At 36.4% G+C, this 16562-nt stretch overlaps 1 protein-coding gene across 11 annotated transcripts in view; it reads right to left on the bottom strand.

Moving 5' to 3' along the window:
* Positions 1 to 16562, bottom strand: part of DLG2 (discs large MAGUK scaffold protein 2) — a 1867373-nt gene that overhangs the window by 604714 nt on the left and 1246097 nt on the right. For all 11 annotated transcript variants that reach the window (XM_058545485.1, XM_058545490.1, XM_058545494.1 and 8 more), the window contains one exon: positions 14477 to 14527. In XM_058545485.1, the coding sequence (XP_058401468.1) occupies positions 14477 to 14527 (51 nt within the window). The remainder of the gene's footprint in view (positions 1 to 14476; positions 14528 to 16562) is intronic.

The raw sequence follows: 16562 nt of genomic DNA, 5'->3' as shown, positions 1-16562 counted from the left end.
TACTTTATTTTATGTTTATGTACTCATTTAGTCATCACAACAACCTTCTGAGGGAGGTGTCATCACCCCTGTTTTACAGATGAGCATACTGAGGCATAGACAGATTGAGTGATTTGCTCACATTCACAAAGTTGGTAAGTGTTAACGTCACAATTTGATCTCAGGCTAACTGGCTATAAAGTCTACACTTGAAATACTTTGCTACATTGGTAAAACTACTTTGGTAGAAATTACTAGAAGGGAACTCAAATCACGTAAGAAATGCCTTTCAAACAGTAACATTCAAAATCTAGAGGGTTAGAAGGTTCTTTCTTATTGGAGGTGCAAGATAAAAACTTGGTATGTAGAAATCCTTCTCCTGAGCCAAAACGTTTATGGTAGTTGCTTTAAGAAAAGCAAGTTTAAATGATTTGGGATGATTTAAAATCTAATTTGGTATGAGAGAAAATATTCTTCTGATGTCAGCTTAGTTTGAGAAATCAATGACTACATTTTGATATTTTCAGTTTGTTTTACCTGAATACGGCAATTGCTTGGATTTGTTCGCTATCACAACAAAACTAAAAACAGAACAGCAAGAGATAGAGGAAAAGGAGTGAGGCTGGAAGTTAAAGACGTGAATTTTAGACTGGCCTTTGCTCTGTATTGAGTGACCTTGGGGAATCCATGTAAACATTTTCAAAGCCTTCGTTTCCTCATTTGCAAAATGAGGAGCATCATGTTTTCTTTTCTTGTACCATAGGCTAGTTTGAAGGATGAAATAAAATATCTGAAAAATATTTTGAAAATAATTAATATTAAAATATGAGATGTTATCATAATGTACACATTATATCAACGGAATGAAACAATAATACTACATGCATAGTAGAACTAACAACCTCACCAATTTTAGCTTCAAAAACATGGATATATTTTCAGGAGGAATATTTCAAAAACACAGTTGGAACATTGCTTGAACTGGCTTCCTTTTCTTGAATTAGAAAAATGCTCAATATACAAGATGTAATGCCATTTTTATTGTTATTGTTTTTGCCCAGAGTTAAGGTAACATTACTGAGCATTGAATAAAAGCATATGAGGGGACAGGGGCATGGCTTATTTCTCAAAATGTAAAAATAATAATCCTAAAGAGAAATAAATGCATCTCGATCCACCTACAGTCTTTTGTCTTTTTCTTGAAGCTGCTTTCAGCCTTCCAATGCCAACTTAAGATATTCTGCCACTTAGCCTTGTTTCCTTTTGATAAATGTATATGTGAAAGGCAATCTGAATACATCATGGCTGGTCAGAGAATAAATATTTTACTCCAAAAAGTCTTCCATATTTTTCATGTTTACTGGTGGCACTGTGTTTGTGACTGAAGACAGATCAACCAGCTCTGCCACACACTAGTCTTGTGAGTATGAACAAATGCCTTAACTTCTTTGAACCACAGTTTGCTTTATCTGTAAAACAGAGGCTCTAAACTTATATAATAGTCTAATTGTTAAGATATGAGATAACCACTATAGAGTGATTAACGTATAAGGCTCAAACTTCAATAAATGATAGAGATTGATATACTTACTGTTGCGGCAGCTACTGCTACCAGCACTAGAAATAGCACTGAGCATTGGCTCCAGCTTACAAAGAAGATCCCATCTATCTATGTATCTATGTATCTATGTATCTATCTATGTATCTATGTATCTATCTATGTATCTATGTATCTATCTGTCTATGTATCTATGTATCTATTTATCTATCTATCTTTCTATCTATAAACACACATAAATATACCCAAATACATGAAAGAAATACATATATGTATATTATAAAATGTATAATGTATAATATAAAATTTATACACATGTGTGTGTATATATATATGTATGTATGTATACACACTATCAGGAGGAAAAACTAATCTTTATTCTTTGTCCTTTTGAGGATATTGTTTATCAAAAGACTGAATGATTCTTCTAGTAATTCTACCAGTGACCTACTAGATTCTTCTAGCAATTAAAAACAACCAGATGTAGAATGCCAAATGAAAAGGATTAAACCAAGAAACATGTAAGCCTTTGAGGGCCTTGAAATTTATATTAAAGGTAGACACAATATGAACACAAATGGCAATGAGAAAGCCCCGAGATGATAAAGAAGATGGATAAGCTAACTGCGACTGGGGGAATTGGACAAAGCTTTTCAGAGGAGGTAACATATGAGCTGGGTTTCGAGTAAGAGCTTGTCAGGCAAAAACGGTAAGAGAGTGAAGAGCAATTTTACGATCAATAGAACCTGATTGGTGATCCTGAATTAAATGCAAGGTGACATACTGACTAAACATGCATTGTTTAATTTATGCTGTATCTATATAGACCAAACATGTTTAAATTTTAAAACTACGTAATACACCATAGAGGTTTTGATGCCTATGAGTACTTTCATAATATATGCATTTCTTTTTTCCAAAGGATAGATAATTTGAAAGTTTAAAAATGCATCAAGCTCATCAAGCTAAGTGGATAAAATATAAGCTTTTAAACCCACTAGCTCTATCCATTTCTCAAATACTTGAAATAACTTTGTTTTCCTACTCTGCATCTCTATTTTGAGATACTAGTGTTTTTGTTTCTTCTCCCTGTGTTTTTCCTTTTCCTTTCTCCCCATTAAGCAGGTGCTCATTGTAGGGGAAGGTGAAGAGAGGGAGGGCTGAAATCAGATGCAGCCTGCAAAGACATCCCTGCTTTTGCCCTTAGGAGGAATTAAAGGGTTTTTGGAGGAGGTAAACGGTAGAAAAGGAATCCTTTGCAGAGGCAGAGTCTTGGTGATGGAAGGAATAAGAGTGAGGGTTCCCAAATGGAGGGCAGAGTGGGGAGAGATTCCCTTCAACTGGAATAAGAAAGGAGAGAGAATAATTTTCAGAGATGAATGATTTTGAGGCATGTCTAAGACGATGGGGCCCAAAGCAGTTTCCTAAAGATTCTGATGACCCCCTATGTCACTTAAAGTCTGTTTAGTGGCAAGTAATAAAAGCCTCAATTCAAATTAGCTAACACAATAAAGGGGATTAATTGTTTACTCTAATAAAACTTCAGAAGGAGTGCTTCAGAGGTGGTTTGATACATGGTCTCTAGATGTCACCAAGACTGTTCTTTACCCCATTTATTTACTCTGCCATCTAAAATGCTACTTCATTCTAGAGGTAGAATCTTCTTATGATCATAAAATGGCTCCAATCTACTACCTGAGCTATATACCCTTCCTCACTTCACACCCATGCGATAGGGTGTGTTTCTTTCTCAGAATTCTAAGTAAAGAATTCACTCTGATTATACTGGATTAGGTTTCATACTACTGCTGATGGAGGCCAAGGGAGGGGAAGGTGCTAAATGGCCTAAATCAATAAGGACCTACCCTGGAGTTCAGAGTCACTTTAGCTTCCAGCAAAGCACATGAGTTATGTGGGCAAAGGTAGACATCTGAACTACAATCTGGACACAGTTAGCAAAGTGGAAGGGGTGGAAAAATGAAATAGGTAGATATCCAACAAATGTCCACTACATTGGAAAGGTGTGGCAGAAACCAACAGACTGGAAGGGACAACTCAGAGAAGGATCAAGGATGTTGCAAAAGTTACTTGTGAGGAAAAATGACCAAACAATGTATAGGTTTTTTTTGTCACTGGTTAAGGACATAGAACGGTGGGATAAGTTGGGAGATGGTTGAGGTAATTGGGAAGAAAAGCACTAAGAATGACTGAGGTTACACTTGCTGCTAGCTTGACAGTCGAGTTACAGAAAAATATAGCTATATCATTTAGGGTTTGTTCAGTTGCAAGTGACAAAATCCCTAGCTTTTACCATTTCTCAAGATCTAGTATTTAGTGGTCCAGGTGTGATTGCTGGGCCCTGTCCTGTATTGCTTCTTGAGTCTTCACTTTCTAATAGTCTCAGGATCTAGTACCTCCATCATGATCCGGAACTCTCAGGGATCCCCGAGTTAGAGCTTTCTTGCCAAATCTCCTTAACTATCCACACTTCATTGATAAAAGTCATGGAAACAGATCTACTCTGATTAGAAAACTCAACTTAGGAATAATAGAGTTTTGTCATTTCTGTGCAAGCCTTTCCATTGTAGATTTCATCTAAAACCTGTTAGTTTTAGAAGTACTATTTTACTAGCATTAGATGTGCTTGTAATAATCAAGAGCCATGGCAAAGAGAGCAGGGAGTAATAGCATAACAAGTGGTTCACAGAAGAAATATATTGGCCAGTTTAAACGATGTGAGGGCACTAAGGCTCATATTAATGAACTGGAAGAGAGCACTTGTTAATATTCTGGTGACAGAGGGTTTGTGAGGTGAAAGAAGGGAGATAACTCATCTGGGAGCTTATAAAGAAAAATGGAGAAGGTTGGAGTCAGCAGCTGAATTTCAGCTAAATGCTTTTTGTGCCAATTCATCTAAATCAGACCTTTGAGGTATGTTTACTAGGCACTCCTCAATCCTGAGACTGATGCTTACATCTAAAGAAAAGTTAGATTAATGACCCCCCAAATGTCTGTAAACTATATTTCTAAGTCAGTTTTTTTTCTGACATCTGAGTCCAATGGTTAACATTGCAAAGAACTTTCCATATGTACAAACGCTTGCTGGCTCCCAAATCAGAAAAGTTTCTAGACGGTAGAGACCTAAATTCACAGACTTGTCACTAGCCATACTCTTTACCTACCACTTTTTTTATCGCTCTTTTATTTCTGGGAGTTGGAACACAGTAATGGGTTACTTTAAAGGAGATGGTATGTGTAAGCTTTGGGGTATGAAGGTTTACTGCAACCTGCCAACACTATTCTGCTGGAGAGCTTTGCTTTATGACCTTACCTCAGTGGTGAGAGACATGATTAGAATTTAGAAAACGTAAAGAATCTAAGCAAGGCAACATTTATTCTGAGAACAGGCTATGGCAGCATGAGCCTAGGACATGACCTACTCAACAATTTCAGCACGGAGATAGATAAAATACAACACCAAGATACATTTGTATAAGTCCACGTGTTGGCAAGTTGCAGATGCCTGATTTTAACTAGTCTGGCTAAGAAAAATTTAAGCGAAGGCTCAAGCAGCCATTGGAAAGGGAGTGTTGTCTGGTTCGGTCTTTAGGACAGACATAACATAGAAATTGGGTGCTGCCAGTTCTCTCTCTCTTATCTCCTGTCTCCAGCTCTCTCTGCAGGAAGCCTCATTTCCTCAGAGGAGCTTACTCCACACTGCAGGAAAACCAGATAGCAGCCACTCTTCTGCCTCCTATCTCACAGCTTTACTACACAGTTGGAATGTGGCACCTCTCCATCCTCCATACTCTAGTGGGAAAATCCTGAGGAGCACTCTTGTTGGCTCGTTTGGCTCAGGTGTCAGCCTCTAAACTGTACATCAAGTCATTAAGAAAAATTTTAAAAATAAAAGATTTCCCATGCTTCACCCTCCTGAGATTTTGATTCATTTGGTCTAGGGCAGGGTTCAGGTATCAGTACAATTTTTTACCAGCTCCACAGGTAATTCCGATGGGTAGCAATAGACCAATCAATTGTGTGGTGATGGGTGCTATGACTGGCAGTGGTCTCCCAAACAACATGGTTGGAATGGGGAGAGGAGTAGGTCCCCAAAAGAAGGAGGATGTTCCTCCTACCAGTAACTGTGCAGAGAAAACAATAGCTGCTCACTATATCATATGTAGAGACTGAAAGTGGGGGATCATTAGAATAAAATATTTTAAGGAGTTATCAGAGCATCTGAAGCAAATATCACAGCCTGAAGCTATTGAAAACAAAATAAAACACCGTAACTGCTTTTCTAGCCTGGAACTAAAGTCTTGTGAGCTAACAAAGAAGAAAAGACAGAGCTGCAAATAGCACTGTTATTCTAGAGGAAGCTATGGCTGCAAACTCAAGGGCAGACTCCACTTATATACTCAACATGCTTAAAAATTATATTTATAATTAGGCATATATACATTTTCAAGATCACGTAAGAAGTTTATCATTTACCACAAATACAGTCACACACACACACTCTCTCTTCTCTCTCTCACGCACACACACATACACATGGTGGATGGTGGAAGCATGTATTTTCTGCTTGACCTAGCCCTAGAATCATAGCCTGAAGTTATACCAACAGTGACATCTTCCAAAAAAAATAAATAAATAAGGCCTTGATAAATGTGTGTTTGTGTATACACTTTATAATAACTAATAATATTGAACACCTATGATGTTCCATGAACTCTTTTAGCATCTTACATATATTATTTCTATTTTTCATAACAATGCTATAAGATAGATTATTAAGCATACCATTCATTATGGAGAAAACTGAGGCTTTGATAAGTTAAGTAACTTGCTTAAGGTCACACAGGAAGTGGCTGAATCTGGATTCAAAATAAGGTCTGTCTGAGCTCTTTCTACTGCTTATATAAACCTACTTTTGTTCCATATATCTTGCAATACCTTCTAACAAGGCAAGAAAACTCTGATCAAAATTGGGACATATTAAGTAAATATTTTTGTTTACATCTTAATACACACTTATTTTTAGATAGTATCTATGTACTTAAACATACATATGTGTTCATACGTTTCAAATACACTTAAAATAAACACTGACAATTGGACATACATAAAATTTGGAATTCATTTAAGAAACTTAATTATTATTAAAAAATATTTAATTAAACTAGAATAAGGCTGTGCTATAGTGGACTACATATAAACTGAAACTCATCAAATATCATCAAGACTCTGGCTTATTATTCCTGTTACTATTTATCGAAACTATCTTGAGACCCAGAAAAAATCAAGAATTCAGAAATCTAAAGCCTCTACATTATTGAAAGTAACAGACCCTTAATTCTATTTGAATTTAGAAATTTTCATCTTCATGAAAATTCAGTAATGTGAGATAAACAAGTTTGGTCTAAGTGATTCAGACATCCAATGACTTTCTAACTAATTTGATACCTAGATAAATCTGGAGAGTTCATCAGTAGGCAACTTTAATGGATCACTTCTTACCTGGCAGTTCACAAATACTGTTTTCAAACTTCCCATGTTATCCCCCTTATTCTCAAAATTGGTGCATCACAGGAATTTGCAGGGTGCAATAAATCAGTCACTTTCCAGCCCTATAAATCTGTTTTGGCATGGGTTAAATAATACGTAATAAAAGCCAGCAATTTATCTCTGGGAAGATGGCTCAGATCTTTGATTTTTTTTTAGTTGCAAAAGAATATCCCTGACTCGTCAGACAGAACATTCAAATAGTATCACATGGCTATACATTCTGCAGCTGTCAGGAAAGTACTCCAAATGTTCTTTCTTTTTTGGAGACCGGGGGCAGGAGTCGGAGGAGGTAGCAGATAGTCACTTCAACATCTCTGCTAAATTGTAGTCACGCATGCTGGTTAAGGTTATAAAAGCATGATGAATCTATTATCCATGCTGGGGCAACTAGCTTCTCTTGATATAAATCATATTGGGGTACATAACCTATTAACTTCATACATGGATAATGGATAAATCACTCAGATGCATGGGCTTTATACTCAGCTACCTTTGTTAATGTCATAAGAGCCCAGGGTGTCAGAAAGGCTTGAAATATCACAGGTGTCCATCTCCAAGAGGCCCAGACTGTGTTAGTGAAAGTAATTTTTTGGATTATAGTCCAGGCATCTTGACTCCTCTGCTCTCTTTGGCATTTTCCCATCCTACAAAACATCAGAATCTGTCCTTCTAACATTCTTAACATATTTTGAACCATCTCCTCCTCTATCACCATTGGCAGAATTTAGCCATTAATTATATGTCTTAAATGGCATACCTGCATCGTCTCCTGAATCCTATGAAATGTATACCCAATATTACAGCCAAGGGATCTTTTTAAAACACAATTATGATTATGTCACTTTTTTGCTTAAAATTCTTCAAAGGTTCTCCATTGCCTTCAGGATAAAGTTTAAAGCCCTCTGTTGTTATCCAAAGCATCTATGTTTGCAGCCCTCTCTAGCTCTCCAGCCTGATATCTTTCTCCGAGTCCTACCTCACTAAAATTGAGGTGCAGTCTTTCTGGACTACTGGCACTTCCTTGAGCATGTTAGTATTCCACGGGCCCTTGAACATTTGCACCTGCTCATCCCTGTCTGAGAGGCCTACTTCTCCCACCCCCTTTCCATGGCTAGCTTCCTCTCATCTTTCACAAGCCAGCTCAGGTATAATACTTCAGGGAAGTACTACATTCTGGGCCAGGTATCCACAGCACTCTATTTTTCTTTTTGGTTTCTGCCTATTTACTTCTCTGTGTCCTCTATCAGGCTGTAAAATTCTATGAATCAAGGACTCTGCCCAGTACCTATGTTCAACAAATGCTCAACAAATAAATGTACATAAGACATTTGTGGGATTCACATGTGTGGCAAGCGGCCAACACACTGAACAATGCTGCTGTAGAAGAGGAGTCATCAACTTGTTCTCAAATTGTCCAATGGCTTTCCCTTTTCTTTTTATGTCATCATGGGAATATAAAAAACATGATAATAAAATTCCTTCCATCAAGGGATTCATAGGTCAGTGGAAAAGATAGATTTTATTCATCATTTAGTGTAAGAAGTTCTCTATTTGTGTTAATTTATGAAGGGCCACCTTGCCCAAGAGGGGAAGTCAAGAAAACTTTCTTGGAGGAAATGACATTTGAGATTAATTTTGAGGGCAGTCTAACTCAGTGGCAATGAGCTTATGTTCTAGTGTCTGTTGAGCATGGAGCTGAATCCTAGCTCCATCCTTTACTAACATTGTTACTTTTGACAAGTGATTTAATTTCTGAGCCTCAGTGTCCTAATACATAAGATGGAGTTAGCAATACCCACCTCATAGGGATGTTACTAAATATGATTAGTTTGTTACTAAATTAAATGTTATAGAGATTAAATGCAGAAAAAGTATAAGTTGTAAATGCATATAGTAAGGACCATAACGTCTTCATCATTGGATGTCTGACATCTAACAAAGTAACTGGAAAAAAAAAGGAAAAACTGGTATGAAAGAAGTTGTTGTTAGATTAATGTAACTCGTTCACTGAGACTGGGAAGCTATGTTTTTAATAAGCTTCCTCAGTGATCCTGATAAATAACACTTGTGAGAAATACCATGCTAACACGAAGGAAATGTTAAGAATAACAACTATTTATGCTGTTTTGAACCTTTATATTAACTCGTTTAATCATCACAAGGGCTGTAGGAAGTCATTACAAAGACTTGAGCCTCATTTTCAGATGTGGAAACTAAGGCACAGACAGGTTAAGTATTCAGCTCAAAGTAACTCGATCAGCAAGTGATAGAGCTGGGTTCAAACACAGGCCATGTGTCTGCTTCACTGTACTTGCAGAGGCAGAGCACAGGCAAAATCCACTCATCTGCCAAATAACACTGAGTGTATACTACACTCCAGACACTGTTCTAGGCAGATTGGTTACAGAAGTGACTATATATTTACATATAGCATATATTTAGGGGAGAAGACAGATGTTAACAAAGTAAATAATAAATGAATAAGTAATACAAATTTCAGATATTAGTTACACTTACTAATTAAATAAAATTATGGAGAGGGAAAAAAGTGTGATGGGGAAGCTGGTACTAATATAAGTGGGGCGAATGGGGAGATTTTTCTGAGGAGGAGACATTTGAGCAGATATTTAAATAATGAAAAGAGCAAGCCATGTAAAGATCTGAGGGGAGTTTTTCCAGGCAGATAGAATAACATATATAAAGGCCTAGAGGTGGGAAATCTTGGCTTTTTTGAGGAATGATGAGAAAGTCAGTGTAGCTAGAGTGAAATGCTTTAGGAGTTGGTGGTAAGGGCATAATGTTGGGGAGAGAAGCAGAGGTCAGAGTAAAAGATCTTGTAGGTGATAATGAGTGTAATTATCACCTCTTGGTGGGTTTCAAGAAAAAAAGTGGTATGATCTGGTTTATATTTTGATAAAGATTAGTCTGGCTACTTTGAAGAGAAGAGTGGGCAAAAGTGGAAGCTATTACAGTGGTCCAAGCATGGGATGATATAGGTTTGGACTAGGATTCAGCAGACCAGGTGGTAAGATGTTATTGATTTTGAAATACATTTTATGGTAGCACCGGTAGGACTTGCTCGGGACGCCGAGGGAAAGAGTAATCAAGCAGGACTCCCAGATGACTTTTTTTGTTTTGAATAACAAGAAAAATGATAGAATCAATTAGGTAAGACAAGGAACATTAGGGTAGAAGTAGCTTTGGCCCTGAGATTAGTGAGTGCAGGAAAATCACGAATTATGTTAGGATCATATTAAATTTAGGAAACCTTCTTGATATTCAGCAGAGATGCCAACTGGACAGTTAGCTGTACACATCTGGAGCTCCAAGAAGAGGTCGTGACTTCAGATTTGGGAGTTATTAGTTGAGAGTTGGTATTTAAAACTATGGGTCTGGATGAGATCACCTAGGGAATGAGGAGAGATCGAGAAGATGTCTGTGTACTGGGTTTCCAGAGTGTTCCAACATTTAGAGGAGGAGCCAGCAAGGAGACTGAGAAAGGGTTCCAGCAAGGTAATAAATAAGCAGGAGAGTGTTTTGTCTTGGAAGCCAAGAAATTAACATCTTTGAGGAAGGAGGCAGCGACAGTTGCATTAAATGCTGCTGAGAAGTGAGTTAAGACTGAGAACTGATATTCGTATTTAGCAAGATGGAACTGTGGGAGATCAAAATTTGGCCACCCTGAAATATATCTCTTTACCTTGATTGTTTTCTCTGAAGGACATTTGACCTCCCCCACTAACTGCCTAAAGAATTTGACATGGTGGCTCCTTCCTGGAACAGATCTTCCATCTGATGGCTGTAATATAATGTAAAATAGATGTTACAATAGGAAAGGCACCAACAAGCCCATCTTATCAGAAATTCTGTCTCTCTGGCCACATTCTCTGGATGGCCCTGCGAGGAGTTGCCAGACAAACATTTACATTTATAAGGGAAATCTCCATTTGTAAAGGTATCTCCCTCTCTGTCTTGGGAAGAGGGGGGATGACCTCATTTCTAGAAACTTATCAATGTGGAAGGTGAGGTCAATCTGCATAATAACCTTACCCTTGTTTACAGTGCTTTAGTGGTAATCTCCTGTAACTGACACCCCCCACCCCCAACATCCTCCTTTGTCTTTAGAAGAAGATGGTATTTAAGATGAGAATTTCTGCTATTGTGTTGAGAAACGCAGTGTTCCTGCTTTCTCCCATGTATACATGTTATTAAACTTGGTATTATTTTCTCCTGCTAACCTGTCTCGTTGATTATTTGGCTAGCCAGAAGAACTTTAAGGGAAAGGGCAGAGGGAGATTCTCCCTCTTCCCCCGACAGAACCCATTGTGACTTTGATAGAGACAGTCTTAGGATTATTGTGGGGATGAGAACATAAATAGGTTAAAATAAGAGAATGAAGTAATAAAGTAGAGTTAATAAAAATAGATAATTTTCCTATATTTTTGGTAAAGCAAAATAGAAAAATGAGGCAATAATAGGAGGGGAACATTGGGTCAAGGGACATTTTTTTCTGCAAGATGAGAAGTGTTACATCATGTCTGTATTAAATTTCTCCAGGAAAAAATGAGAGAGAATCTGATATTTCAGGAGAGAGAAGAGAAAACTGCAGAAGTAAAGTCCTAAAATGGACAAGAGATTACGGAGTCCAGGTCACGAATGAAGGGCTGGCTTTGGAAAGGAGAGCAGAGAAAATCTGGCTTTGGAAAGGAGAGCAGAGAAAATTCCTTCATCGTAACAGGGAGAGCACACTAGCGAATCTGGTGATAGGAAAGTAAGATGGTTTCATCTGACTGAATTTTCTCAAGGGCATATGAAGAGAGGTCAACATCCGAAAGTGAGGATGAGGGAGGGGGTGTTTGAGATTTGAGGAGAGCAAACAAGATGTGAAATTGTTGTCCCAGAGAGCGAGAAAATGATTTTTCTAAAGAAAATAAGAATTGCTAGGATATTTTGAGGGTTAACTTGAAACCAACAGTTTTACTTTTAAAGTGAGATGACTGAGTGCTTCTCTAGCCACATTCCATTGCCAGGTGCTGGCATGCAGTCAGTAGGAAGGTATAGGTTTAACCAGAGTAGATTAACTAGGGCTGAGGTTTTGAACACAAAAAGGCAGAGAGGAGAAAAAATGTTAAGAGAGTATGACAGGGAGAATTAGAGTGATGGACCAGAGAATGTGTGTTAGGGGAGGAAGGAAGGAAGGGCATAAAGAACGGTGAAAACTGGAAGGAAATGGTGAAATCAATGATTTGAGGTCCCAATGGGATTGAAGAATTTTTGGAGTAGGGGCACTAGAATAAAGGATAAGGACAGAGAGGAGGTGGGTTCAGAGAAGATAATGCTTGACATAGAGGTTTTAGAGGGGGTGCAGTCAATGGCAATGACAAGGTTCAGAGTATGTATGCCTGCTAACCTAGGGCAGGAAGTGAGATGACATGCTAGATCATGAAGCAATGAAGTGTCAGAACGCAGACCACAACCCATAATTGTCTGACTCCTACTGAATGTTCTACCTCACACAAACATTAGCTTCTATTTTTTAACCTATAAAACCAGGGTAACTAAATGGTGTTATATTCAAGGTGTTTATGTGTGTGGGGTGCAAAGAGAGCGAAGGCTTGGCCTCATGAATGTGAAATCTGTGTAGCCAAACGGGGTCCTGAATTTAAGAAGAGCCACATTTAGTTTAATGCTCAGCTGTTGCCATCTTTTACGTCTTACTAATTTTTAAACAAGAGCCCCACATTTTCATTTTCACTGCACACTACAAATTATATAGCCAATGCTGGAGAGATTAGTGATTTAGAAAGAGAAATGCATTTTTTTTTTTCCTCATTTCGGGTAATTTTCTGTAAGCCTCACTTTTCTCCATTTAGTATGCCATTAAAGTTTTACCAAATTTCATAATGGAAGTTTTAAAGAATCCATCTGTCAAACACTTAACTTTCAATGTAAATTTCCTTTTAAAACCATGCACATTCAATAAAAATTAGGCTAAGAATGAGAAATTCCCTGACTCAGGACAGTGAATAATCAGTAAACTTAAAAGGAAATATAAACTTAAATGTAGATCTAGAGTTTGAATTCATACTTGAATGATCGCTTAGGAAAAATACTTACATTTTTATTTCTTATTATAAATGTATTATGTTTTCTACGGAAAGTTTAGGAAATGAATATTAAACAAAAAGAAGAAACTAAAAATTACTCAAAAATACGAAAAAGAGTTGACCACTCTTAACTTTTATCCTTCCAGGCTTTATGTATATACTTATGAATGTATATTAGGCATGATAGCTTATCATTTATGCTTATTAGATTATATTTTAAATATAATTTTAAAACATGATTTTTTAATTTAATAATATAGTCTACTTAGACCTTATTCCTGTAATTAAATATTTTTAAAAATACTATTACAATATAATTTAATATAATTTTCTATTATATGGACATATAATAACGTACTATTAAACACTGTCTTTTTCGATCTTTATTATTATAAAGAATATGAACATTCTTTGTGTATTTGTACATTTCTATGAGTGCAATTTCTGGGTCAAAAAGTGCCCATTTTAAGGCTTTTGATCTATTTTTTCAAATTGCTCTTTTAAGTCGCACCAATTTCCAGGCCCACTCAACAGCAGTGAATATTAAACTTCCTTTTAAATTTTTGCCAATTGGGTAGACAAAAGCTGTTTAGTATCATTGTTTTCTTTGTTTATTAATAAGGTTGAACAGGTTTTCAAATGTTATTGGCCTTTTCTTTTTTGATGAATGTCCTGTTTATGCCTTTTGGTCATTTTTTTTCCTCAGGTAGTCTTTGGCCTTTCTCTTACTGTTTTGTAAAATATCTTTATCAATTAGGGTTGTGTTGCAAAGAATTTCCCTAATTTGTCAAAGCCTTGCCAAGGCCTTAATAGCATACTTGCAGAGATCTGCAGGGTTGCTGTGTTTTTCTCTATGGGGATGGTTTTAAAATATATCACTTGTTTTTTTAAACTAAAAAATGCATGGTAATGGTAGTTATGACGACAGTAAATATCACACAAATGAGAATATTTTGTAATGTATCTAAAAATGGATGACAGAACATTAATAATGAAACCAATAGGAAAAAAGCACTGCACATGCTCACTGAACATTTCTGTTTTCGCCATTTATTTCTCCAAATCCTGGCAACGCAATTTACATACTGAATATGTGGGTGATTTGGTCTACTTGTCTCCATGCCCTCCACTGCAAGCATTTCATTAATATTCTCATTGTGAGTCCTGTTGGAAACTTCCAGGGTATAATACACAATTGCATAATTTCACAAGACAACCCGTTAGGATGTAAGATTGGTGTTTTGAATTATTGAATTTTTCTTACCCTTTCCAATGTAATTTCTTCAAACTCATATTCAATTTCTGTCCCATTAACCTGTAAATATTAAAAAAGAAAGAGAATGATTAAATACATATTGAGGGGGAGACAGGTGAGTTTTTAAAAACACTTGGGGGTTAAGCTTCATTCTGGTAGGAATAAATCACACTTTATTGATGTTTGTAATTATATGTTTTCATCCAAATAAAATATAGTCTAAGCTATTCTAAAATATATGAGTGAGACTCTACAAAAAATAATTAAAGCTTATTGCCTCCCTCGTAATTTTGTGATATCTGGGGCAGGGAGAACAACACAAAATATGCACTGTGAGTTTACAAAGAATAAACCATCTGGGGGCAGTGTTACAGTTACAAGGGAAATAATTTCCAAATATCTCTTTAAATTTCCATGAATTAATACTACAATATGACCTTAAAAAATCAGTGGTGTGGCGGCACAACCATATGTCATTTTTTGCTGTAAAATATCACCTAAGAATGACCATGTCAGGTAAGGAATGCTTTTTCTTTATTAGCTCCAGCTCAGGTAATTCATCCCCATTATCCTTTTCTTAAATTTATTAGGAAGCCCTGGACCATGCACCATGCCTATGTACTTCAGTAGCAATAAGAAAAGAGCAAAGTAGGACATTTTTGAAATTCTTAGTGAGAAACCTTTTTAACCACTCAACCAACCCTTGAATTGATTTGAATTTACATAAATACATTTTAAATATAGCCAGGTAACATATAACATATGCCTTAGATTTCAACAGCTATGCATACAGAATATATAAAGAATTGCTTTAAAATATTCTAACAAATATTCAGTTCCCATTTTTATCTATCCCATTTTATCTAGGTTTTATCCAGGCAAAACCTCTGAGCATGAAAATTCTTCAATGGCTGTTTCTTTATTCTTATATGTGTCTTGGCAACATCATTAGCATTTAGAAATAAGTCAGCCAGAAAGTCTAATTTTTAACTAAAAAACCATACTTATTGTAGCGTTCTAACTTCAGTTTACTTTCCCTTCTTTAGAAGAACTTATACATAGTTCTTGCAGATTGAGAGCTCCATAGAGGCAAGGACCAGATAGCCCCACTGCCTTACAGAGCCTGGCAAAAAAGAATTGATAAAGAAAAATGAAGAGGAGTGAATGAAGGACTGACTGAACTAAGTAATTAATTTATTAATATGGTCTATAAACACAGATATTTGTGGATCCTCTTCCACAAGGAATTTTAATGTAACATCATTAACCGAAGGTGTAATTATAACTATAATCAGCAAATACAAAGAACAACAATAGACTTTACTTATGTGTGTCCACCAGCCACTTAGAGAACATTTTTGATTTTCCAATTACATAAGCTAATTGGTGAATCACATTTTACTGTGTTACCACATTATCAAACAGCCCTAAACCAAATTTGATTTTCTGGGCTTCAGCAACTTAATGACTCATAGAAAAGGACCTGATGATGTTGGGAGACTTTAGCAGCTTTAGGGAGGTCTTTTGTTCTTCACATGTAAAAGTAAAAAACAAAACTCAAACTTCCTTTATGTGTCTGTTTCCATATTAATTCTTTTTTTGTTTGTTTTTTATAACTTTCTTTGGTTGATAGAGGGAAGACAGAAAGGGAAGGCTGAATTATTGGTACGTGTTTTAATTCTCTCAGTATGGCTCCATGAAGCTTTTCTTTGCTTCAGTGCTTCTTCAGAGTGAAGCTCTTCACATTATTAAAGTGCTGCAAACTGAGGAGAAAAAAACAACTTCAAAGAAAAGAAAACAAGCCTCTGATAATAAACATCTAACGGCTCAGGTGAAAGAAGTTCTGTTAGGAAGTGCTTAAAAGACAAGAATATTTAGTGGCATACATTGCATAGTCATGGTCTACCAAAATCTTTGCTTAACATTTTTATGATCATATATGCTGACTTTTAGAACCTAGAAGCATTATATATACATATCCTGATTGGTATTCAAAAGTTCCCTGGTCAACTAGATGAACTATTGCAGGCTTATATTTATTCCATGGGTCTTTGGTTTTCAACCCAAGAAAATAATGTCATTTGCCTAATTCAAT

This window comes from Diceros bicornis, chromosome 7 (assembly GCF_020826845.1).
Source record: "Diceros bicornis minor isolate mBicDic1 chromosome 7, mDicBic1.mat.cur, whole genome shotgun sequence".
NCBI lineage: Eukaryota > Metazoa > Chordata > Mammalia > Perissodactyla > Rhinocerotidae > Diceros > Diceros bicornis.
Note: the sequence above shows the minus strand (reverse complement) of the source record. Positions and strands in the feature narration are given on the sequence as shown.